Raw genomic sequence first — 26,535 nt, forward strand, 5'->3', positions numbered from 1 at the left:
GACATGGATAAACAGAGAGAAACACAAATGATGCTGACATTCAGAGAAACAGTACTTGCTGAGTTCCTGATAGTTTTGCAGTTCCTAGTTTCCAGCTGCTTTTCTGAGGCACAGCTACATTCCTGCCCGTGAGGTTTGTAAAGCAACCAATTTTACCACAGGGAATAAGCCAATAAACATGTGAAGTACAGAGTCAGAATGGGGGTTTAAAAGGCCCAAAGAATATACTACATTTTACTAGAAATAATTTTCACAGTAAAGCAAAATGGCTTAATGAGTACACAGTTTCACTTTGGGATGATGAAAAAATTTTGGAGATAGTGGTAACGGTTGCACAATGAATGTATTTAATGCCACTCAAAAATGGTTAACATGGTACATTTTGTGTTATATATTTTTATCATATTTTTAAAAGATAATTTTAAAAAATTACTCTATTGCATACTTAAGGATTGCAGGCATGTGCATGCATGCATATACTTCTATAAGTGAAAACCTGGATTATAGAAATTGAAGTTATAGAATATAACCTTAATTATACTCTCAGTTACCTAATAAGATTCATATTTGTAAAACCAAAAATAGATGGGTCCTTTCTGAAGCCACAGAAATCTTTTAGGACACAAGAGCACTCCTTATTACTGACCCAGCAAATAATAGTGTGAATGACAAAACCACTCCTTAATCCAAGAAACTCAAACTCTTTAGAAGGTCAGATGTCTACCTTTTTTTCAAATCAATGCCTCTCTGCCTTTTCTTTTTAAGGTAAAATTTTAAAGACAGGAAATTTTTTAAAATCACTGACAAGTCAAAGGCTGGTATACCCCAAGCAAATTCAGTATTAAGATCCACCACTTAGAGTCTTTATTAACTAAAATTTAATCAGTTTAGAGGAAGAGTCTTGGCAATGCACACAACACCCATATCCATATTCTGGTACTTGAGTACCATTCAAATCAATGCCTCTCTGCCTTTTCTTTTAAGGTAAAATTTTAAAGACAAGAAATTTTTTAAAATCACTGACAAGTCAAAGGTAGGCATACCCCAAGCAAAACTTAATATTAAGATCCACCACTTAGAGTCTTTATTAACTAAAATTTAATCAGAGTTTGGAGGAAAAGTCTGGCAATGCACACAACACCCATTTCCATATTCTTGGTACTTGAGTATCAGTACCCATTTCCAAATTCTGGTACTTTAGTACTCATCCCTGTAGTACTAAAGCATATTTCTGCACCCAACTAATTATGGACATTATATTATTTTCAAGGCACCCCATAACAAAATTAACATTAAATACCTACTGTTGATCAGTTCTTTGTGTTCAGCAAGGGTTTTTGCAGGATCCAGCCAATACTGTGAGAAGAAAAAAAAAAGCGTAAATTATAGAAGTTGTTTTTCACTGACCTTCACTTCAAGAATATTTGCAAGGTGTTATTTTAAATGACATTTAAATAATATTTAACTTATCACATATACACAGAAAATATATGTAAGAGCTTTCTGCAGCTAGAACACTAGAAGAAAAATGATGTTGATATTCAAAAGCAGAGAACAGCAACAGTTGTTGTAGGTACTTGGTGAAGTTCTCATACTAATTGTAAGGTCAGTAATATCAAGATGCTGATGAGCAAGAAAATGATGGCTACAAAGAACGTTCCCCACATCTCTTTCCAAAGTTCCCATCACAAGTGCCCTACAGTCATTTCTCCTCCTCCAACGTCCTCACCCTCTTCACTTCCTGTCCTACACCTTATAGGTAGCACTGCTAGACATTTGGAAGAAAGCAAATTAAATCAAATCCTCATTAAGTATCCAGGAAAGGCAACTCGGGACAGTGGCTGAGGGTCAGGTTCCAGAGCAGAGCCAGCGGGATTCAGTCCTGGCCCTCGTCATCACCATGGAACTTGGAACAAGTTTCTGGACTTCTCCAAACCTTCCTCATAGGCTTACTGTGCGGATTAATACATTAATTCCTAAAAAGTCTTTAGAATAGTCCCCGATTCATACTACATATGCAGCACCATGCTAGTGATCATTATTACTAAAGTCTGAGGGTCATTCTTATTAAACGTCTTTAGCCAATCAAAGGTACTTGCTTATGAATTCGTTAATCTCTAAGGAACAGAACTTCAGACAGTAATGGAAGAATTTTTGGTCCTGGGGAGATATCTTCCTTTACATCTTACCTTTGTGAAATAAAATCACACACACACACACACACACACAAGGAACAATAATCCTTCAGCCTTGTTCCTCCATCTGGGAGAAACAAGGAAGCACAGAGGGGGAGCATCAGGGATTCCACTGAAGTGCACAGGGATTCCAGTGCCTTGTGGGTCAAGGGCTGGAGATCCCAAGGGCCAAACTTACCAGTTTCCATTTCCACATATTCCTAAATGAAGAAGGGGCAATTCTCATAGTAGGGAGTTTCCCAGCACCCTTGTGTTTGCTATGGTGAAAACATTCACACTCCCCTGACACCTCTGGGTCAGGAATCAAAGGTCGAGGAAGAGTCCAAGAGAATCTTCCTGCCCAGTTCCCCTTTCCCTGCCCCTGCACCGAGGGCAGAAGTACTTGCTCTGTTGTATAATAGTAGCAGTGAGTATACAGTGTAATTATAATACCTTACACAATCCCCTTACCACTTATTCCTAACTATGTAATGATAATTCACACTAAACGTACATCATAGTCATATTGTAAGATTCTGTTACATTACTGAACTCTCCCTATATACATCATCTTTGCTATTTGCCACTCATATAGCAATTTCCATTTCTCAGCTTTTTAAAAAGGTAAAGTATCCAATATATATAAATGTAGCAACTTATAATGTAATGTTCATTATTCTGGTTCTTAATCATTTCTCATTTTTAAAGGTGCAGAATCACTCACTTTTAAAATAAAGGTATTTGAGGGGCGCCTGGTGGCTCAGTGGGTTAAGCAACTGCCTTTGGCTCAGGTCATGATAGCAGAGTCCTGGGATCAAGCCCCACATCCAGCTCCCTGCTCGGCGGGGAGCCTGCTTCTCCCTCTCCCTCCGCCTGCCTCTCTGCCTACTTGTGCTCTCTCTCTCTCTCTCTCTCAAATAAATAAATAAAATCTTTAAAAAATAAATAAATAAAATAAAGGTATTTGAAGCAGAGGCTGTAACCTGTGAAGTGCTTTCAGAGCCCAGTGATTAAAGATGTGGTTTTGGTGTGAAAATAATGGACCCTAGGGGGACCCCTGGGTGGTTCAGTCGGTTAAGCATCTGCCTTTGGCTCAGGTCATGATCCCAGGGTCCTGGGATCGAGTCCCACATCAGGCTCCTTGTTCATCTGCTCATCGGGGAGCCTGCTTCTCCCTCTGCCTGCCGCTCCCCCAGCTTGTGCTCTCTGACAAATAAATAAATAAAATCTTAAAAAATAAGTAAAAAAATAATAATAATGGGTCCTAGTGAAACACTAATTCATCCAAATAGAGTAAAATCAATCCAAATGTTAAGCTGTGTGCTGGACACAGAACAGACCCTTTCCCTCTAAGTATATAAAGCAATGGATGCTTCCTATGACATGGAAAACAGGTGGATGGAATGTGTCTTGCCATTTATGTTCAGGAACAGGTCTGACTATTCCTGGATTTTTCCAAAAAGGATAAAACCAAGGAAAACACACACAAATAACCATAAACCCTTGTTTAGATTATAGATTATATAGTTTAGATTATATAGATTATAATAATCTATATAATTTTAAAATAAATCTCTTTCCTTGAGAGCAATCAGATTTCTGCAGTGAAAAAGTGTAATAAAGATTCTGAGATGAATTAGAAATTATAATTCTGCGGCCAAAAAGGGAGTCAGGACAGTCAAAGGCTGTTCAATCAGCTCAGTACACATTAGATCTGCTAGGTGTCAATCCAGCGCTCGCCGCACACAAATCTCATTTGATCCAGATGGAAGCCAGGGGTTACAGAGGTCAGACAATGATAAATGCCCCAGAACATAAATAATAAACATGAGCCACCAGGTTTCATAAGCTTACACCTTAAAATGTAAAACCTACTTACCCTCAACCAAGGGAAAGAAATAAACTTGGAACCAAGCAGCCATACTATGATAGCTCTTGTCACTGCTCATTATCAACAAGCAATCAAACACAGCACATGTGTGGTCACCACGAAGCACAGCAGGCAGCTACCCCACAACCAAAAGGTAAAAAAGGCACAAGAATTTGCCAGTGAACACAATACCCCAGGTTTTTTTTTTTAATTATTTATTATTTATTTATTTGAGAGAGAGAGAGCACGAGGGGAGGGGCAGATGGAGAAGCAGGCTCTCCGCTGAGCAGGGAGCCTGATGTGGGACTCAATCCCAGGCCCAACCCAGGCCCCTGGGATCATGATCTGAGCTGAAGGCAGACGCTTAACTGACTAAGCCACCCAGGCGTCCCAACACAAAACCCCAGTTTTAAGGCCTACATATAAAATGTATCTAGGCTCTAAACCTGGGGTATAATTCATTCAACATTTATGGAATACCCACTGTACAGGTTCTTTCTATATTGGGTCAGACCCTGTCCTGGGGCATGCGGGGAAACCAAGACCCAGCCCTGAGGCACTCACAGCCTAGCAGGGGACACAGACAAAGAATTACAACACAATATGCTAAATGAGAGAATAGTGTGTATGAGATGAATACGTATGAGATAATAAAATAATGGACTAAAAACATTAGCTCTGCAGGGTGAGTGTAGGAAGGCATATGGCTGAACAGAAAAACTTTGAACAGCGGTTCATGACTTAAAAACTACTCCAAAATATAGAAACAGAGAATAGAGCCTTAAATTCTTATAAAGATGATGTCTATCAACTCAACAGCTCATAAAGCAAATGCATTTTTTAAATTTAAGAGCATTTTTAAGTGACAACACAGAACGTAATACTCCAAGTCCTTTATAGCTGAGTACTGCATTGGAATCTGTGCTGCCCAATAGCTAACAGACATCGGCTAAGAAATCATGTTCATAGAGGACTTCCAGAAAGAGAAAAGGTCCATTCAGTCTTTTCATCTGCCCTGGATGGAGCGAGAGGGAGCTATGGAGAGCAGAGCCCCGCCCATTGTGGTGCTGGGCTACAGGATGGCTTTTCTGAATTGCACTTTAGTATGAAGCCATCTTGTCTACCTCAACGGTCACAAGAGAAACAGCCTCATCTCTCGCATTCTCTCTCAACATTTAAGCAGTTCATTCTCTAGAAAAGTCTCTCAATCACTTTTCCCCATACCTTCCCCGACCCTGCTCTTTCAAACTTATATCCTATAATTTGTATAACCACACAAGCTGGATTAGATCCTTCTTTGTAAGATGATAACAATTAGCCAAAATGGAGCCCACTCTCTCTTCCTGATTTCTACAGACAGCTTCCTAACACAGGAGAATGTGAACAGACTGCAACCCAACACCCAATCACTAAGGAATTAAGACAGTGGCCCTCCTTGACCCTGGCCCTTTGCCAGGGTGCAAGAGGCAAGCAGTTAGGTGTCCTTCCCTCTTCAGTCTTGTCAATCTTAATAACAGCACTTATGGAACCTGGGAAGAACTGACAGACAGACACAAGTTCCTTCTCACTCCCTGACAGTCTTGGCTAAACGCCCTGAGCGTCTTTTCAGCCACCTTGGCTGATAATTAATTTCATCAATTTCCTAGGTAACAGGCTCGGAATTACATTTTAAAACTCTAACACTGTCCAGTAAATCAATATCCTAACCTTCAAAAGATATATATTAAATTCACAGTGCAACCTTTCATTTGACAACTCTTGTTTTGGAGTGTCCTAGAGTTCTAGCACTACAATAAGCCTTACAAATTTTTAGAGAAAGCAAGGACAGCGTAAAGTAATAGAAGCTTTGCTGCATCTTATTTCACACTGGCTGTAATGTTGATTCTCCTTTGGAGAATTTAAGAATGCTACAGTGATGCTTAATAATATTTCCTGGAGATCAGAAAAAGGCTTTAAAAGCACACATAGTTTTTGTCAGTATAAAAAAAGCCATCTCTTGATCTAAGGGAGTAGTATAAAAAGAGCTGACCATCCTGAGGGGACAACAGAACCACAAAGATCTCAAAAAAAAAAAAAAAAAATGACACTACAGTTCATTCCTAGGGAGTTATAGGACTCAACATAATTTGCACATATGTTCCGAGAAATCCACGACTGCGGTGATAGTTATTTGTGCTTTTTCCAATGCCTCTGTAGACAGACCCCGTGACCTCTAAGCAACATTAACAGGACATGGGTTTAATCTGCTCCTTGGTATGAATCACAGAAGCTTTAGATCCTCAGGTAAAACCACCATTAACAGAGCTAACACACAGCAGGAACAAAAACAAGGGCCTGTCATTGGACAATCTACATGGCACTGCGGGGAGGGTAGGTTTTAATTGGGCTTCTTTTTTCAGTTAAAGTAGACTCCAATGTATCACTGTTGGATCATCTGGCTCTGCATGAAGTGTCAGTGGCCCCAGGGACTAGTCCTCAGTTCTCAACCATGGACCCTGAAGTTATAGAAATAATGATTAAAAAAAAAGAAAGAACAGTAGTAATAGCCAACAGTTATTAAATGTTTACCATGTGCCAAGCACTGAAAACTTTGCATGTATTTACTCATTTAAACCTCTTAATAACTCTATGAAGTAGGAACTACTATAATTGCCATTTCGCAAATAAGCAAACTGAAACACTGAATATATAAACAAGTTGCCCAGAGGTATAGAACAGAAGATCCAAGGAACTGAACCCCCTTCCATGTATAACCTCAGGTCAAACCACTCTCTGGAGCATTGTCTAGATAGGAATGTATAACCCTCAGTTTCAAGATTCTAACCCTCAACTACCCAACTCCTCTTTTCTCAGCTCACTCCCTCTACAATTCCCATCCTACCAGGACACAAAATTCAGTGATCCTACCAGCTTCTCACAGGCCCTCCTTGCCACCCCCACCAGGTCCCCACTTCCCTCACGATCCATTGTAGTGTCACTTTCCATCTTCCTCATTTCTCTCTCACAATCTTCCCTCCAGAATAGCCACCGAAAAAACCCCACAACGCTCTGCCTTCTCCATGCCAGCACCTGACAGGCTGGTCAGAACTGGAGACTCAGACTGCACCACCATAGATGGGCTTGTTTTAAATTCATCATCAATAACCCAAAGGGACTGAGAATCCTACCACATTTTATTCTTTCACTTACCTAGATAACTCCTTCCCACTTTCTCCCCCACTCTTCTCACTCTCGGTGGATGATCGTGCTTATTTCATGGAGACTTGAAGCAACAGAAGACAATGGGCATGTCTTAGGACATCTACGCAACCTGCCTGCCTCTGGGGCAGCGTCCTGTCTTCTATTACTATGGATGAGGGGTCCCTGCTCCAATGAATCCCATCCCTTCTCATCAACTCAGGAACACGTTTCCAGCAACTTTCTGCTGTCTATCCAGGACAAAAGTTTCCCTTTCTACAGAATCATTCCTGGCACAATACATGCCTTTATTTCTCCTGTAATTAAAAACAAACAAACGAAAAACAATGTCTTTTTGACCCTTTATCTGCCCATTTCACTTCTGCACTTTAAAATAAATCTCTGGGGGGAAAAGTTATTCTACACTATGTTTGCTCTTTCCCCTCTTGAACCCACTTTAGAACACACTCCACCACCTACTGCTAAATCTAGTGATGGATGCAGAGTCTTCACCCACTTTCTTCAAATGCATTGGTCATGTGGTTTCTAGGACACCTGTCCCTCTGACTTCTCTTCTGACCTTACCTGCCACACACACCTTCACAATGTCCTTTGCTGGTTGCTCATTATCTCCGCAAGCAGGAGGAAGGCTAGATCACCCCAGGCTCACATCTTACATCAAAGGCTCATAGTTTTAAATTCCATCTAAGTATTGACAACTCCCAGTGCATAGCCAGACCACAACTGTCCCCTGAATCCAGCTGCCTACTTGACATCTCCACTTAAATGTCTACTAGAATCTCAAACTTTACATGTCCAAAAGGGAAATGATGACTCTACTCCCTCCTAGAAAAACCTGTTCTCCTGCAGTCTCCTGCATCTCCGTGCATGATGCAACACTCTTCCATTGGCTCCGGTCAAAACCTCTTTTGCATCTACCTCTTTGATCCACCTGCAAATCCTGTAGGCTCTATGTTGAAAATATAAACAGAATCAGGTAAATTCTCACCACTCCCAGATCCAAGCAGTCATTGCAGTTCACCTGGATTTCTTAAACAACTCCTTTAATGGTATCCTTCCATCTGCCTGTGCAATGAAAGGAATTCTTTTAAAACATAGGTCAGATCACTTTATGCTTCTGTTCAACATCCTCCATTGGTTTCTCTTCTCACTCAAAGTAAAACCCCAAGTCCTTATGATGAGATAAGGCCCTGCAGGATCTGGCTTCATTCCCTTCATTCTCCACAGTGTGTTTTTGGATGAGGCAGCAGGAAGAACCTTAAGGAGAGTGTGAAAGAAAGCCTCGGGTCCCTCAAGGAGGCTGCTGGGAGGACCTAAAGGAAAGTAGAGAGAAAACTGTTGGAAGCAGGAAGAAAGAGACCTTACTCATTAAAGGCAGACAGTTTAGCAATGCTGTTGCCTGTGGCAACATGGAAAATAAAAGATGTCCCTAATGAGTTGGAGGATCTAGATAAGGAGATATACAGACCAACCGTTCAAAGTGCCAACTGGCTTCTTTTGCTGCTTCCAGTGAAATCCAAGAGCAGAGAGATAAGATGAAAAGGAACTGTTAAATATAAAGAAGCCAGGACTTACTGGGTTTGAAAATAAAATTCTCTCCTCTCTCATCCCTAGATGTATCAGAAGGCAAACAGTGCTACAATTAAGAAATGGCTTCTGGGCGAAGATTGAATCCAGAGCACGGTCAGGAAACCACAGATACAACTGTAAAGTTTTATTAAGTCCTCAAAAAGATCAAATACGATCCTTTCAAACTAGCAAGGTCCTCTAAGAATCTTAAGGGCACTGTTCCCCAAAAGCCTCACAGAAATTTAAGGTACAGAAGAACTTATTTCAAAGAGGTTTATGGGTGTTGCCTTTGTCTAATAGAGTTGATTATAAATTGATTCATAAGAAATCCACAATGCTTTTTAAAAGAATTAAATCAGCTTGGGCTAAAAGGGCAGAGACGCTACACACTGAAAAGAGGCCTTTGGACCCCCAATCTTCATCGGGCAAAAGCAGGCTGAGGACACTACATAGCTTCTAACACATGCTACTTTTTATGGAAAAGGAAGGAAAACTCGGGAGAACAAAACCAAAAGCCCAGCCAAGCCAACTGTTACAGTGAACACTCCTAGGCAGTGAGGCCAAGATCTAATTAAAGGAATGGGTACATGTGCCTGGCTGGATCTTGGAACTATTACGGACCAGTGACTGCTATGTGTCTGTTTCCCCCCATTCTAAATGGAAGTGTCTCTACCAGTTATCCTACCCTATATGTTGAATAGTAGTGGGGGAGGGGAGTGGATTTATCTTTCTTACCCCTTTAATTCACAGGTCTTCAGATCAAGAGGAACCATACTCAAGGGGTTGAACTGAAAGAACAGTACCAAAGAGTCTGATTTGATGAGAACATGGACCTCAACTATGACCTCTAAGGTCATAATAAATGAGATTTGGGGAGACCTTGAGAGAACAGGCACGTTTTACATATAGGAAGAATAAAATAACTCTTGGCCAGAAGACAGACTCCTGTTTTAAAACCTGTCTGCAAATTGGTTAACACTCTTGCCATCAAATGGTATAATCTCCTCTCTCTTCCTTTCCAATTTCCTAAAATGAAAATAAACAAAGTCTTAGGGGTGACAGATCCCATGAGTAAAGTGCTAAATCCTGTGAGTGGACTCTAAGAAATCAATTTTGGGCAGCTCAGGAGATATTCGTTCTTCTGTAGTCATTTTCATCTACATTTCAGATAACTAAAGTTGCTACCCACCCATTTCTAACGTCTGGATAAGTGAGGCATCACTGTTCAGATGATGGGATCATTTCATCTTGAAACAAAATCCTAAATCTGACATACTCTGAAACTGTAGTAATTAAAGTACATAGGGTTTGTTTAAACTCTATTCTAGTAACTGAACACAATCATAGCTTTAACTAACCACGTTCTTTGGCCCAGAGGAGCCAAGCCAGCCCCAGGGGTTATGAAGTAAGTAGCATGTGGAGCCCGTGCTCAGCACCACTACACGGCTGTGCCCAACTCCAGAGTGTCCAAATTACAGTGAGCAGAGCTGCACACGGCGGCCTTGCCCCCTTCCTTCTGCACTTATAGTCTATTTCTCCCTAATAACCTCAAAAACCCTAAAGTCTCACGACTTTAAAAACCTAGGGACTCCTAAATGGGATGCTAGTTTCTCAGGAACCCTAACTATTCACCTGACATCTCTACGTGGATGTCCACTGGGCATCTTAAGCTTCATCTACCCAAAATAAAACTATTCGATCCTTCCCCCCACCAAACAAAATAAAACAAAACACCCAGCTCCTTAATCAGACCCTATCTTCCCAGCTTGAAACTCCCAACAGAGTGCCATCTATGTAGCCTACTCCAGGTGGCTGGGCTCTATATAATGTGAACCCTACCATTCCCACTTCATCACCCTCTTTCTTGCTATAATCTAGCATCAGTGGTCTTCTTTCAGTTCTGGAACACCTCGTATTTGTCCCTGCCTCAGGGCTGCTGTCCAGCTGGCTCCTTCTGCCTGCCTTCTTGCCATTCAAGATGCTTTTTCCGACTACCCAACGGAAGTAGCCTCCTCATTCTGGCACATAATTTTCTCCAAAGCACCCATCACTACTTGATATTTGTTTCTTGTTGTTGTTGTTGTTGTTGCTGCTGCTGTTGTTTTTAAAGATTTTATTTATTTATTTGAGACAGAGAGAGAGCAAGAGAGAGCAGGGGCAGGGAGGCTGGGGGAGGGGCAGAGGGAGAAGGAGAAGCAGGCTCCCCACTGAGCAGGAAGCTGGACGTGGGGCTCGAACCCAGGACCCCAGGATCATGACCTGAGCTGAAGGTAGACGCTTAACCTATTGAGCCACCCAGGAGCCCCACTACCTGATATTTGAACACATATGTATGGTCTGTGTCTCCCCTGGAATATCAACCCCTTGAGATTGAGGATCTTGTCTCTTGCTGACCACTGCACCCTAGTTCCTGAAACACAGTGGTCACCCTGTAAATATTTGCTGCATGACTGAAATGGAGATGAGAAATAACAAATGTTCTACTTTCCTCACAGTTCTGAGTCAGGGATGCTGATGAGAATAAGGATATAACACTAAAGAATTTTAAACAAGAAATTCCCTCAATAAAAATCCTCTATAAAATACCCTACAAACTGATGCATGTCTTTTTTTTTTTGAAAGAGAGAGAGCACCTGAGCAGGGGGAAGGGCAAAGGAAGAAGAAAAGAGAGAGAGAATCTTAAGCAGACTCCATGCCCAGCATGGAGTCCAACACGGGGCTCAATCTCATGACCCTAAGATCATGACCTGAGCCAAAAACCAAGAGTCAGATGGTTAACCAAATGAGCCACCCAGGCGCCCCCGATGCATATCTTATAAGAAAAAAATTAAGCTCCTATATATCATTAGCTTTTAAAGGGTCTATTTTTATTAACTCAAAAAAGCAACTTTCACGGCAAAATTCACAGTCCAAAGGGGAAAGTAGGTATGTCTTGCCTTCCGCCTGTCCCAAAAGCAACTGCCCAACTTTGAACAAGTCCTGGTGCACCTCTTTTACTGGACTCAGTCACACAAAAGACAGATAACCTAGCTACCCTAGCTTTGAGAGCATACAATATATTTGAAACTTCGTAAAATTTAAGACAAAATAATATAAGAATAATACATAAAATACATTTTATCAAATAGGCTAATATCTAACATCCCAACCAAATCTTCATATATTCATGGAGAAAATCCTCTTAAGATTCAGAATAAAGTCAAATCAAGGTCAACTTATCACAGGTTAGTATCAAAACTCTAAATTAAAAAAAAACTAGCTTCCAATACTAATCAAGAAAATGTCCGGAACCATTAACTCTGAAACCACTGCTTTCTCATCAGCCAATCAATCAACTGTCTGAAATTCCATCCTGCATAGTTTATTTTGATTTAACCAGGGAGAAGAACAGTCTAACTTAATAAAATGTTCTTAGTAAAGAAATCAACAATATTCCCACCACACACTTACACAAAACTAAGAAGATATGGGTCACAGGAAGCCTGTTTCATTGACAAAACTACTTAGCATATCCACATACTTTATTTTACATATAAGCATATATATGTACATGTATATATATATGCATATATGTGTATGTATGTCTGTGTGTATATATATATATATATTCACACTGAGGTTCCTACCATTTCTGATAGTTTTGTTTTAACATACTTTGTACCTTTATCATTTTCAACTGTTCCTCCTTTTTAATCTGTTTTTTGGTGGAAAGGGGTACTAGGTGCCATTAATGAAGAAAGAACTTTCTATACAAGACAGAATTCAATTCCTCACCTCCCTAAACCTGGAAAACAACAAATTTATGAAAGCTACGGGATAAAATATTTTAGTATACATGACCCATGGAAGACACATTCGTGCCTATTGTAATCAACCATCTAAGAGAGAAAAGAAAAAAAAAAAAGTAAGAGAATTAAGTTCGAAATGCACCATGAAGCTGACTCTAGACAAAGCTAGGTCCTTCAAAAGCATTTTTGAAACCATGTCAACATCAACACAGACAACAAAGGAACTGAAGAACAATCAAAGCGTGCTCTGCTCCTCCCCAGGTGCTACACTGAGGAAAGCATGCCTACACCCAGTGGCTAGCAGGTCGGCAGGCTCACTCTCCCCAATTCCTGGAGTTCTTTCAAGCATGTCAGCTCCTGAATTCTCAGGATGCATCACATGACTGTGCTCGGAAGAAATCAGACCCACTCTAAACAGAAAATAACTCCAGAAAAACATCTCTTCCTTTCTAAATAGAAACTGTTCATCAGCTATAAAGAAATCGAAAAACCTACTGTTTTGTTAAAAATACTGTTTATTAGGAGTATACTTTTTTAAAATTATGGGATCCACAACCATACAGCTCCCAGTGACATTACCTGAACTCAGATTCTCATCCTTCTACCACATGACCTATTACTACAGGATAATATTCTGAAAAGCACCCGGTAGCTGCCAGCACACTAATATCATCTATCTGTAATTCCTTACGATCCCACGCATGTCCCACCTAGCTGCCTAACATCGCAGTTAAGCTTTTTATTTTTTTTAATATTGATGAAATCTGGTTAAAATGAACAACAAGAAAAGTCTTTCATAAAAGAAGCAAAGCAATAAATTCAAAGAACAGCAGATCGAGGAGACAGTAAACAGAAAGTCAAGATGGCAAGGTATGTCATGGCCTCACCCCCGGCCTGGCCGGCCCACTTGTCTAGGTGAGAGAGTTCTTTTGTTCACTAACATTACAGATCACTCAGTTGCCAGTGGCAGAAGGTGCTAACAGAGCGATGCATAGGACATCTCCCCTCCCAAGTGGGGGATATTGTTTTTTTAAAATATTTATTTATTTATTTATTTATTTGAGAGTGACAGAGTGCACACGCATAAGCTGGAGGAAGGGCAAGGGAGAGAATCCTCAAGAAGACTCCTCATTGAGCACAGAGCCCAACACAGGGCTCGATCCCAGGACGCTGAGATCTTGACCTGAGCAGAAATCAAGAGTCAGATGCTTAACAGATTGAGCCACCCAGGTGCCCCACATGGGGGATATAATTGAACCGGCAAATATAATGCAATATTTGTAATGTGAGACAGGAATAAGTCTAGGGTGTTTCTGGAAAGTAAGAGGAAAGCTTTGGGAGGGAAGGGACATCAGAGACAGCTCAACTGAGATGGTAAGGAAGAGCAGGATTTCACCAGGTAAAACGAAGAGGGGTATAGCACAAGTAGAGTGTTCAGGCAAGGCAAGCAGCTCACTCCACACTCTGGTGCACACATGTGGGTAGGGAGCGGCAGGTAGTTCTCATGCAGCTGTACCTTATGGGGACTGCGGTTTGGGGCAGGATGGGGTTGGGGGTGGAGATAGGAGCCACATTGCAAAAGAAGAAGCTCAAAAGCAACCAAGGGCCACATATCTTGTAACCCATTTTAAGAAATTCCAGAATTTTCAGGGCAACTGGGTGGCACAGTTGGTTAAGCAGCAGACTCCTGGTTTCAGCTCAGGTGGTGATCCGAGGGTTGGGAGATAAGCCCCGAGACCAGCTCTGAGCTCAGCACAGAGTCTGCTTAAGACTCTCTCCCTCTCCCTCTGTCCCATCCCCCTCAGCCCGTGCTCACTCGTGCTCTCTCTCTAAAATAAATAAATCTTAAAAAAAAAAAAAAAAAGAAAAGAAATTCCAGAATTTCCCCATAGGAATCCATTAGAAAATTGCAAGCCCCAGAGGAGAGACATCATTAAAGTTGACATTCTGAAAGAAGACTGCATGAGCGGTGGGACAAACACTGCAGGCAGCATGAGCCAAGACAGGCAGACAGGTTGGAAAGCTTTTACAGAAATGCAAGCTCATGTGCAGACCTACACTAGAATTCAGAGATGGAGATGGATTCTGGAGAGGTTAAGAGGTGACCATAAATCCTGTTTACTACTGCTATCCTAGCATAGGGGTCACTGTGGCCCTTTCCACTCTCCAAAGTATCCTGGCTTGGGTGATCAACTATATAGTCACTCTATTAAGCAGCAGAACGGAAGGGGCCTGGGGACTGATGAGCCATGAGGGGAGGGAGAGATGATGGAAGGAGGAATGACCCTGTTCTGAGCAGTAAGGATGGTAGTGGCATTCATGAAGGTATGGATACAGGCACCTCAGGGATACACACATGAGGATTTCCCAAAGGGGACACAGGCAACAGATAGTTATATAAGGGGCTGAATTCCCAGATCCTCAGCTTCCATATATACTCCTTCCTAGGACTGATCTAGCTAAGAACAGCCCTGGGACTGAGATGTCATTCCAGTTCTCCTTTCCACTGCACAACCTTTGCACAGTTCCCCCTTCCCAATTTAATGCAGAAACACACCCACCTCTCACCCTTTCAATCTCTCTATGGCGTGTCGCCCCAGGGCATGAAAAATCCCAGGAGAAGAAACAGGGCAACATTTTTAAATACCAGTATTAGCAAAGCTGCCTTTAATAAAGATACTATAAATTATGTCTTTCCCTACATTATACATATTTCTTGTAAGGACTAGGCAAGGTAACAGAAGCATGGTATTTTGGCCTGTAGTTGAGTTGCCTGGTTGTCAGATATGGAGTAGGGGCAGCAGAGGAAATGATGATTTTTGTTTAACTATCTAGCAACTTCCATCTTCCAACTATTATACATGGCTCCTGAAGATCCCCATAAGAATAAAACAATCAAAGCCCTAATAAGCCTACCTCATCTAAGTAACAAAACACTGTGTCTCATCTGTCTATCCGTCTCAAATAAATTCAAAAGCGAAATGCTTTTCATAGAACACGTTAACATTTTTACTTAAATTGACAAATGACAGAAGGCAACTGGTTTGACTGGGTGGTTTGGCAATGACTAGCTTTACCAAAGAATTCTACATTGGATGTTTTCCATAAACTGAATGAACTAAATCTGCAGCTCCAAGACTCTGATGAAAATATAAAGTACATAATTAGATAAAGGCATTTTATCAAAAATCTTGAATTGGCAACCGTGCATTAAAATAAACAATTTTTAATTTTCCTAATCCTTTCCAACTAAATTTGATGAAATCTGGTGCCTCCAAGTAAAAGAGGAAAAAAATAGCTACCACTCTTTCGCTAAATCATGGTAAAGCATTTTTTAATACATTTCCCAGAAATTCTGAAATTTAATTACTATAATGATTAACAAATTGTAAGTCCAGTGGTTCTGAATTCATTGCTTTCAACTAAACTGAAAGCTAACCCAATGAGTGGTCTGAGAAATCACTGCTCTTAGGAACATAAGAAAAAGAGCAAATTTACAGGGGAAAATGGTGACTACATTGCATTTGAGGTACTGGATTACTAAAAATAATTTTAGATGATGGATCATCATGTGATTTTTGGCATGTAAGTCAGGAGTTCAAGGAATTAAAGAAATTGAATAAAATTCTTTTCTATCTTCCTTTTGTAGCAGACAAGGTTGCTCAAGTGCATATATTAAAAAATAAAAATAAAAAAATAAAATTGTTACTGAGCCCCAGCTCACTCCAGGAATATATGCTAATCAACCAGGGGTACATGGACTAATCAGGAAGAAAAGGCCCCATCCATTTCATTAAGAGAAGCATGCTCACTTTTTATTTCTAGTAATAATTAGAATACATATTTTGCTTTTAATTATATAATGATAACCATGGTAATAAAAACTACTCTTATGGCTCAGTAATAATTGCAGCCTGAAGGTCTCATGAAGTTAACTTTTAAAATTTCAGTGTGCATGTATGATATTGTTATGGAGAAATATATTTTATTAATAGAAATATAGGAAGAAAATTCTAGGAAGAAAGTGAAATAGAATTCAAGTTTAAGGACATAAAAGGAATAAAGAAAAATTTCTGACTTTTGATGAAGAGCTTGTTCACATCTATTTTTTTACAGGTTAGTGAGTACAAAATTGCTATGCTATATAGATCCACTGGATACATTTAAGAGTAATGTGACATCTGGGCTAAAGGCTTTATTTGTTGGTGCAAGACTCGAGTGCTTTCCCAGCCTCAGTCCTGCAAGCCCATAACAGAAAAAGGGGTCAGACACTTAAAGTACTGTGGAATGCTGAGCCCCCTACAGGGAGAGCAGCTGTTCTGTGGAGAGTCCCACAGTCCTGTGATGGACTTGACAGGAATGAGAAATAAACTTTTATCAAAAAAAAAAAAAAGAGCAATGTGACAGATCTTTACAATGTCAATATTTATAACCCCCAAATTTGCATCTATTTAAACTTATGACACAATTTTTATTCTTGACCTAAAATTCTCAACACAAGCACATAGTTTTTTAAAAATTCTGGAAAATCACTACTCTCAAGACAATTCTTTTAATAAGAACAGGTCTGGAGGGTGAGATGATGACTTCAGGTTTGGACATGTTGCATTTGCGGGTACCACCTGAGGGACATCCAAGTACAGAGTAAGAGCTAACATTTCTGTTACACTTACCACCAGTTTACAGCACTGGTCTGCATGCTTTCTACAGATGCCTTTAATCCTTTCTACCACCCTTTGAAGTTAGTACTATTAATGTCACCACTTTATAAATGGGGATACTGACGCACAGAGAAGCTAGAAGACTCACCCAATGCCACACAGCTCTCCCAAGGAGTGGAGTATATATGAATCCAGATAGTCCGGTTGAAGAGCCTGTATTCTTGATACAACAATGTCTCTTGAGATGTCTGGGTTGGAAATACACATTTGAGGACCATTTGGGCCTTTAGGTAGAAATTTAAGCCATGGAGCAGATGAGATTAAGTAGGAAGAGTGACATATACTTAACAGCAGGAAAATGAGAGCCTCAGGGATAGGGGTCTCTATGAAGATGCTTCTGGCATTCCATGCCAGGCCCCTGGACTCCTGAAAAGCCTCCAGCCATAGGCTCTCACAGTTTTTTTTCCAGGTACAATCAATGTATTGGTGTCAGTCCTCACAGGCTGCTGCACTGTTTATGATACTCTTTTTTTTTTTTTTAAGATTTTATTTATTTATTTGACAGAGAGAGACACAGCAAAAGAGGGAACACAAGCAGGGGGAGTGGGAGAGGGAGAAGCAGGCTTCCCACTGGGCAGGGAGCCCGATGCAGGGCTCAATCCCAGGACCCTGGGATCATGACCCGAGCTGAAGGCAGACACTTAACCCACTGAGCCACCCAGGCACCCCTATGATACTCTTTTTAAAGTCAAAGGTCTATTGAAGAAAACCTTTCTGCTTCTTGATCTTTCCCCTCTACTTCCCCACCAGATGCCTGAAGACATTTCAGATAGTACAAGTTGTTTTTTTCCCCCAATTTTACTGACATAATTGGCATATAACATTGTTTTAGTCTAAGCTATACAATATAATGATTTGATACATATACATATTGTGAAATGATCACAATAAGTCAATAACCATCACCCTACCTTTCTTATGATAAGAACTTTTAAGAGCCTCTCTCTTAGCATCTTTCAAATATACAATAGTATTAAATATAGTCACCATGCTGTACATTAATCCCCAGAACTCATAACTGGAAGTTTTTACCTTTTGACTACCGTAACCCATTCCATTCCCCCAAGCCACTGGAAACCACCAGTCTGTTCCCTGTATCTATAAGCTTAGTTTTTGTTTCTGTTTTTTATTTTTAAAAGAATTTATTTATTCATTCATCCATTCATTCATTCGAGAGAAAGAGAGAGGCAGAGGGAGGGGAGAGGGAGAGAGAGAATCCTCAAGCAGACTCTCTGCTGAGCACGGAGGCTGAAGTGAGTCTCGATCTTACTGAGCGCGGAGCTTGAAGTGAGTCTCGATCTTACCATCCTGAGATCATTACCTGAGCTAAAATCAAGTATCAGACGCTTAACCGACTGAGCCACCCAGGTGCTTCTCTGTTTTTTAGATTCCACATATAACATACAGTGTTTGCCTTCCTCTATCTTATTTCACTTGGCATAATGCACTCAAGGGCCATCCATGTTGTCACAAACAGCAGGAGTTTCTTGTTTTTACAGCTATATGATATTCCATTTTATATACATATTATATATATGTAACCGACATATAACATATATATATAATCTCACATCTTTATCCATTCATCCACTGATAGACACTTAAGTTGTTTCCGTGTCGACTATAAAAGTTTCAATTTGTAATAATCCAGCATGACCAACTTCCTGTCTTTCTTTGCAACAAACAACTCACATTATCACTTACAAATCTTATCAGTCATTATGGGTATTTGTCAGAACATAAAGTTATAGAAAGTAAATTTCACACTGCAAAATACAATAAATCAGGATCAAAGAAGAACAGGCAGAGCCTGACTGCTAGTGTTCAATGGATGAGGATCATTTTTGTTCAGTACTCTGAGTATTTGGGGACAGAGGGAAGAATACAAATATACACACAATTTATATTTTTAATGAAATTATTTCAGAGACAAATAATGCCAAAAATAGTCATATTAATAAACAGGTGAGCCTGTACCCAGTTAGAGCATCAGAAAATCATTGACAAAATCATATCAACATTTTCAGGAAGAGGCAACAAACATCATCAAGACTGAATAGGAATAACCAGAAGAAAACTTGGAAAATGAAAAACAGGAGAATGTGTTGTCATAAGAGCAAAATGAGATTTCAAGGAGTGAGTCCTTAGGGTCAATTCAACCCTAAGGTCAAGAAAGATAAGGGTTGAAAGTATCACCTGGATTTAACAAATAGAGACCCTGAGGACAGTTACCGTGCCACGATAGGTATCAAAGCTGAACTGTGAGAAGATTAGGAATGAACAGGATTTGAGAAGTGGAGACAATGAATTTAGACAATGCTTCCTGGAGGTTAGGTGTGACACAGAGTCAATATGGCGGTAGACAGATGAGTGCATGGGAGTGGGGGAAGGGTGGTTTTAAATGGTAGAGACTTGAGCATGCCCAAACCCTGAAGGAAAGGAGGGGGAAAAGGGAGAGGGCTAGAGATACAAAAAAAAGAGGTGATAAGATCCAGGTCAGAGGCCCTGGGGCTATTCCACTGTGAAAGGAGAAGGAAGGTTGCGTAAGAAGTGACCAAGGGTGTATGTGGAGGATCAAGAAGTTGGGAAGCTACCATCTGATTGTTCTTATTGTCTTGATGCAGCAAAAGAGTTTGCTGGGGGGTGGGGGGGAGGGAGAGGATATTCATAAGCTGGCTGCATCTCTCTGCTACACGTTTCCCTCCTTTGACCTCTGAAGTCATAGGGCAAAAGATCCAACATCCTCATTCTCAAAGCCAGGTTGAATTCCATATCCTGAGAAAAGCTCTATATATTGAACTTCTGCCTTTGAAAGAGTAATTTGTAAAGGAGCCCGAAGTTCTAACATTAAAGTAAGACATGATAACTGTTCATTTTTTTTTAAACCAGAAGTAATATTGGGATATCACATTTCTCCTCATGATTGCTTTCAATATCAATTAGACTAGACTCATCTTCCAAAATCTTCAGAGGTCTTAAAGGGTCTGGAGCTTATTTGATTTTGTCTCTTCTATCCTCCAGACTGTTTCCTCCTTTCCCCTACTCTACCTTTTTTAAAAAATATCACCAGCAGTATTTTCATCCATCCTAGTTTCAACATGAAAGGCTTTCTATAGATTTCACGCCTTATAATCTACAAAGAGCCTTCACATTTTCTCTAACTTGGTCCTGTAACAATCTTCAGAGTTGGCAGGAGGGGGAGCATTATTCTTCTCAACATTCAGAAAAATTAAGTGACTTGAACATTCAGGACTCAGACTTGGGTTGTGACTCCAAAAGCACTTACCTGTTCCACCACATCACATTCCACTTACAGCCACTTCTGAACACCCAAAAGGTGGCTCAAGTTTCTAACAACCTCAGAGTAATTTCAAATTCACCCAATTATTTAAAGAAGTCTGCACTGTAATTTCAATTCACCTGCCTATCATTAACAGATCTCATCATCCCGCTCCCATAATAAGGAACCTAACTCATCTTAAAAAAGCAACTAATATTGCTCACTGACATCTGGGGATGCACATGCAGCCCTAATCATGGAAAACTCCTGATTATCTACAGGAAGATGTGTACTATCATTACCCAGGGAAAATAACCCTCGTTCAGGTTTCTGACTAATTGGTGAATCCAAACAAGAAAGCCCTTATATTTCCACTGAGCAAGCAAAAATAAAATGCTCCACACTGTAACCATGTGTATTAGTTTCTTTTTGCAGCTGTAACAAATTACTATAACCTTGGCCTAAAACAAGAGAAATTTATCATCTTACAATTCTGAAGGTCAGAAGTCCAAAATGGCCTCACTGCGTACAACAAGCTGAATGTTTGTGCGCGTCCCCACCAAATTCCTATGTTGAAACCCTAATCCTAATCCAAATACCTAATATGTTGGAATTTGGAGGTGGGGCCTTTGAGAGGTGATTAGGTCACAAGGGTAGAGCCTTCATGAATGGGATTACACGAAGAGGTGACAGAGCTAACTAGCTCTCTTTTTGCCATGTGCCGTTACAAGAATTGGACTGTCTACAACCTGGGAAGAGTGTTCTCACCCAATCACGCGGGCACTCTAATCTCAGGTCTCCAGCCTCCAAAGTAGTAAATCAGTATTTCTTGTTCATGTCACCCAGTCTGTGGTGATTTGTTAGAGCAGCCCAAACTAAGACACTGGGCTGTATTTCTTCTGGAAGCTCCAGGACAAAATCTGCTTCCTTTCCTTTTCTGGCTTCTAGAGGCTGCCTTCATTCTCTGGATCAAGGCCCCCTTCCAGTAATCACATGATTTTGATCTCTGCCTCCACTGTCACATTCCCTTCTCTCTGATTCTCCTGCCTCCCTCTGTCATGTATAAGGAGACTTCTAATTACAGTGATCCTGCTTCAATAATTTAGGATGATCCCTCTATACAAGATCGTTAACTTAATCACACCTGCAAAGTCCCTTCTGCCATGTAGGGTGATGCTCACAGGTGCTAGGGATTAGGATGATAGAGCCAGAGAAGGAAACCATTCAAGGCAAAGACACACCAAGGTGAACTGCTGAGCCACACACCACATACAGAGAATGAGAAGGTGTTCCTGTTGACCTAGCCATTAAACTGATGATAGGCACTCCTAGAACATACTAGAGAGAGCTAACTTCTCTGGAAGTTCTGCTGTTCTAGATCAATGGTAAGAACTTAAGAGAATTTTAAATATTTACAGCTAGTAAGTGGCAGGGCCCTTCAATAAATCTGGGTTTTTCTGACTCTCATGTGTGTTCTTGTAATCCCTCTCATCTACCTTAAACCAAGGCTGGGAATTTTCTGTTCAACTGAACCAAGGCCCTGGGGTGGGGAGGGGAAGAGCTACATCCCCTGCACAGACGTTTGGATGACACAGGCCAAAGCAGAGCAGAAAGTAGGCTATATGCCCAGGCTAAGTGCTCTCCCGTGTGTCTTTAGGAAAAGGAACCACAAGTACACGAACCCCACTGTGCATCTTTAAGGGACTGTTTTGTACAAGTAAGCCTAAATTAACACAGGCAGCATTGTGTTAACTCAGTCTCAATAAGCATGTCTTCATGAAGAAATGTCTTTACTTCCTAGAGGTCCTTTTACAAACCTTACCTGAAAAGTGAAGCAATTATGGTACCCAGAGTGTTCCAAATCAAGTCAGCTGTACTCCTTGGAGAGCAGTTTGCTTTACCAAGGTTTATTTCTGCCTAGCTGTTACTCTGCACACATAGGTAACACCTGAATCAATGCATTTGTTGCATGAATTTCCCAGGACTTGGTTTTATGAAATGTATAGTTTAATAAAACTTGTATGTTTAATATTCCAGGCAGCAAATTCCCTTTCCCCAGAATTCCTGAGACTATGTGAAAAACAGAGAAAGCTCTAGCACAGGGCCTGAACATATTCAGCATTCTTTACATTGCTATTGAGCTACCACACGAAGGCATAAATACACAAAGGCCTAAATAAACTCTCTTGCCCCAGGTCAATCTGAGAAGTCTGCTTGTTGGAAAATACCATTTAACTCCTCTCAACAAACCTTAAGTACATAAATTGCACAGAAAAAGAATTCCTCAGTATCCTAGGTCTGAAAACCTTTCCATCTTACATGCATTCCACTCAGGATATGACAGTGGTTGACGGTCTTGGAGAGGTGAAGACTTGGGTTTGAATCCTGGTCCTAACATTTCCTGGGTTACGGACCTTGGGGAAGTGGCTTAACTTTTTCAGCTTCTGTTTCTTCATCTCTGATTGTAGGATAATAATATTTAGCTTGCACAGCCGTTTTGGGCAGGTAATGACAACATATGGAAAATGCTCCACAGTTTCTGGTACACTAATGACAAGGATGGTGATGGATGGTGGTGCTGATGACATGTCTAGATCCAGCCTCCGGATTACCCTTCTCCTCCAGGACAGACAAGTTCCCTGCTATGGGAGGTCCATGTGTCCCCAGGGACATGCCCTCCCAGTCCACCCCCACCCAGTTTGGGCCTGGCCCCAAGGCATGATCCACTGTCAAGGGGAGGGAGCGAGGGAGGAAGTCTAGGGCTTCTCGCTGATGTGAGCCACCTCTTAATCCTCACCTTAATCCCTTTTACCCCCAGCTCCTTCTCCCACTTTCTTTTCTTATTTGCCTCAAGATTTGACCTAAGGGGTCCCTCTCAGGGCCTCAAAGTCTTTTTTTTTTTTTTTAAAGATTTTATTTATTTATTTGACAGAGAGAGAGACAGCGAGAGAGCGAACACAAGCAGGGGGAGTGGGAGAGGGAGAAGCAGGCTTCCCGCCAAGCAGGGAGCCTGATGCCGGGCTCAGTCTCAGGACCCTGGGATCATGACCGGAGCTGAAGGCAGACGCCCAACGACTGAGCCACCCAGGTGCCCTCAAAGTCGTTTCCATGTGGACCTTACTTATTTTAAAGATTGTTCCAAAGCATTCCCTCTTAAAGTAAAACTTTTGGTGCAGAAAAAGCAAAGCAATACACAAAATCTAATCTAATGGATTGTAATTCAAGCAAATTCCTGGAAATCATTAAAGACAAAAATTTTTCACTGTGTCCTGTGCCATTTTAACATAGGGTTATTCTTTAAATGTTTGCCTTAAGTAAGGGCTATGTAGACCTGCTCCTACTAACACAGAAAGACGGAGAAATATGAATTTGGGTTCATCAACAATTTCCCTAGAAATAAAGTTGAGCCTTGGGTGGTTGCCCGGCTGGAATGAAGAGCCTGCCAGAGCTTTTCCCCCAAAGGAAATCCTTAGTTCTGCCTCAATACCCAAGAGAAGCAAATCAGTAATGGAATCACATTTTCTACCTAGATACACTATCAGCCCTCCAGTATGCTTTGATGAAATGATTATCTAAAGAAGGGGCAAATTTTCATAACCTTCTTATAGTTTCCTACAATTAAAAAAATATGTAAGACAATCAGACAATACACTTGAGCATGAAAAGACTAAGGAATATTTATAAATCACCTCTATTTTATCTTTGTTCACTAGAAATAACTAAATTCAGGAGGCAAAAAATGGTTTTTTCATGTGATTTACACACCTGATATCAGGTTCTTATAGTATCAAAAAAACATGACTTAAGAGCTTTCTCCTTTTAACTGTAGTTTCTTCTAAAACCTTCATTGCAAACACATCACAAATGTCAACCCTTAAGAATAAGGTAAGAGAAAAAAAATTTTTTTTGTTTTAATATAGGCCCTAGAAAATTTTGAATCAATACCAACGGCTAATTCTTTTTTGCAATGATACGGGCTGTTGTTTGAAATTCTCTGGCAGGGCGCCTGGGTGGCTCAGTTGAGATTCTCTGACTTTTCATATATATTTTTCCTTTGCAAAGTTTAAAAAAAAGAGAGATAAGGTCTATATAATTTTAGCAAGACAGTCAATCTTTCCAGGCAAAGTCTGAACATACTAGATAAGATCAGGAAACAGTAGTTTTCTCTACTAGGAAAAATGTTCTTTCAAAAATATGAATGTAATGCAAGATAGCTTCTATAGCCTTCAATTTAATCTTTCAATATAGATTTACAGTTCTGCAGTAGTGACTTATGGGCCCATACAGGACAGAATTCAGGGAACTCCTGAAGATGTCAATTTCCCTTTCTTTTTGAAGTGTGTCTTAATGACCGTTTGCCTTTAGAAAGCTATTCCTTTCTATGGAAAGCTAACCAACACACCCAATTTTTTATTCCTGCTTTGTGAAATCCTCCTGTGAAACAAAACGGATTATGAAACTAGCTCAGGAAAAATCACAAGTTATCACCATCAATAGCATTCCATTTGTCTGTCTCTTCTCATCCTAGCACATTCCTGTGACCGGGGTAGAAAAACCCCACTCAGACAATCATGTGCCTCACTGAATAGACCCCAGATGATCCAGTGGAGGCTGGGAGAACTGATGAAGGAAGAGGAGGAAATCTTTATTCCGACAGGAGTTTAGTAACATGAAAAATAAAAGTCAAACGGGACTTTTAAGGTAAGCATATAAGCATTCTGCATAATAAGACTGTGTCTGAGGTTAAGACCTTTCTTAGACTAAAACAAAAGGCACTAATGAATATCCTTTCATACCCCCAAACCACCACCTCCAAAGTCTTTTCCTCTGCTCATCATCCAAGAAATAGCTTTTTAGCCTTATAACCATATAGAATCCATACTAACCAATGCAGTGAGTTTCTTAGTAATTCTACCATCCAACCAGCTAGGAAGATGTTAGACCTTCATGAAGACTGACATCAGACACTAAAAGTTTGGTTGTCTTTATTACTTACTCCATCAAGCTCAGGAGTGAAAACCCCTACTTATTTCTTTTATAACTACTCTTCCAACTTCTAAAGCTTAGGTAAGCACCTTTTCATACTGTATTTTTTCTATTTAACTATTTATTTTCTTAAAAGGCAGTAAGTAATACCTGTCACTTCAGAAGACTAGCTTCTTGCCTCCTAACACATTACCTGGCTTATTCAGTTCTCCTAACAGCATACATGAAAAGTACGCTCTATGATATGGTTGTAAAAATGTAAACCAGGGAAGTCGTCTACAAAGAGGAGTACATACATACAAGTTGTGAACCCCACCAGTCTATAGACTTTTGGCAAAAGAGAAAAAAATGCAAAACACATTAGCAAGGAAAAACATGTTCAAGGCTTTCAAAGTCATTTTCAGTGACAAAGAAACTACCTACCTAAAATCACATCAGCAAAGGCCAAAGAGAGAGTGAAATTTATAACCAGAAAAATTGAATAGGAAGTCATTGTACTCACTGTCTGATGGCTTCTGTCACAGTAACGCAGCCCAAAATAATCTATCTCCACAAGGTTTATGTGACGGAATACGTGGTCAAGGACAACAGAACCTTTCGTTGACTTCTGCAAAAATAATTCACAGTTTTATTTTTTTAACACAGTGTCTCGTCTTTCTCAGTGGGACATAGTCACTATGACATAAGTCATCCAGTCTTAGCTTCGCCCACAATGGAAGCGATTTTATTAGCCCATGGTTCCCTCTTTAAGTTTTGCCTCAATTACAAAGAAAAGTAGGGTTGCAAGTGTATTAAAGAAATTCCTTTGAAAAACCATTTTTAAATTGTAGTGGGTTTTTAATTAATACAAGCTTCTTTTCTTAGGGGATTGTAAATTACCTTCAGGACAAAATTCTTCTATTAATAAAGATAATCTTTTATATGAAGAGCATCTAATGAATTCATCAAA

General features: G+C 40.3%; 1 protein-coding gene across 7 annotated transcripts in view; it reads right to left on the bottom strand.

Annotated features, from left to right (window-relative positions):
- EPB41L4A (erythrocyte membrane protein band 4.1 like 4A) overlaps positions 1-26,535 on the bottom strand; it is a 240,266-nt gene that overhangs the window by 113,251 nt on the left and 100,480 nt on the right. For all 7 annotated transcript variants that reach the window (XM_073889192.1, XM_073889201.1, XM_073889195.1 and 4 more), the window contains 2 exons: positions 26,089-26,193; positions 1,305-1,356 (listed from right to left, as the gene is read on the bottom strand). In XM_073889192.1, the coding sequence (XP_073745293.1) occupies positions 1,305-1,356; positions 26,089-26,193 (157 nt within the window). The remainder of the gene's footprint in view (positions 1-1,304; positions 1,357-26,088; positions 26,194-26,535) is intronic.

This window comes from Callorhinus ursinus, unplaced genomic scaffold (genome assembly GCF_003265705.2).
Source record: "Callorhinus ursinus isolate GAN/ISIS: 27379988/994484 unplaced genomic scaffold, GSC_fseal_2.0 scaffold3, whole genome shotgun sequence".
Classification (NCBI taxonomy): domain Eukaryota; kingdom Metazoa; phylum Chordata; class Mammalia; order Carnivora; family Otariidae; genus Callorhinus; species Callorhinus ursinus.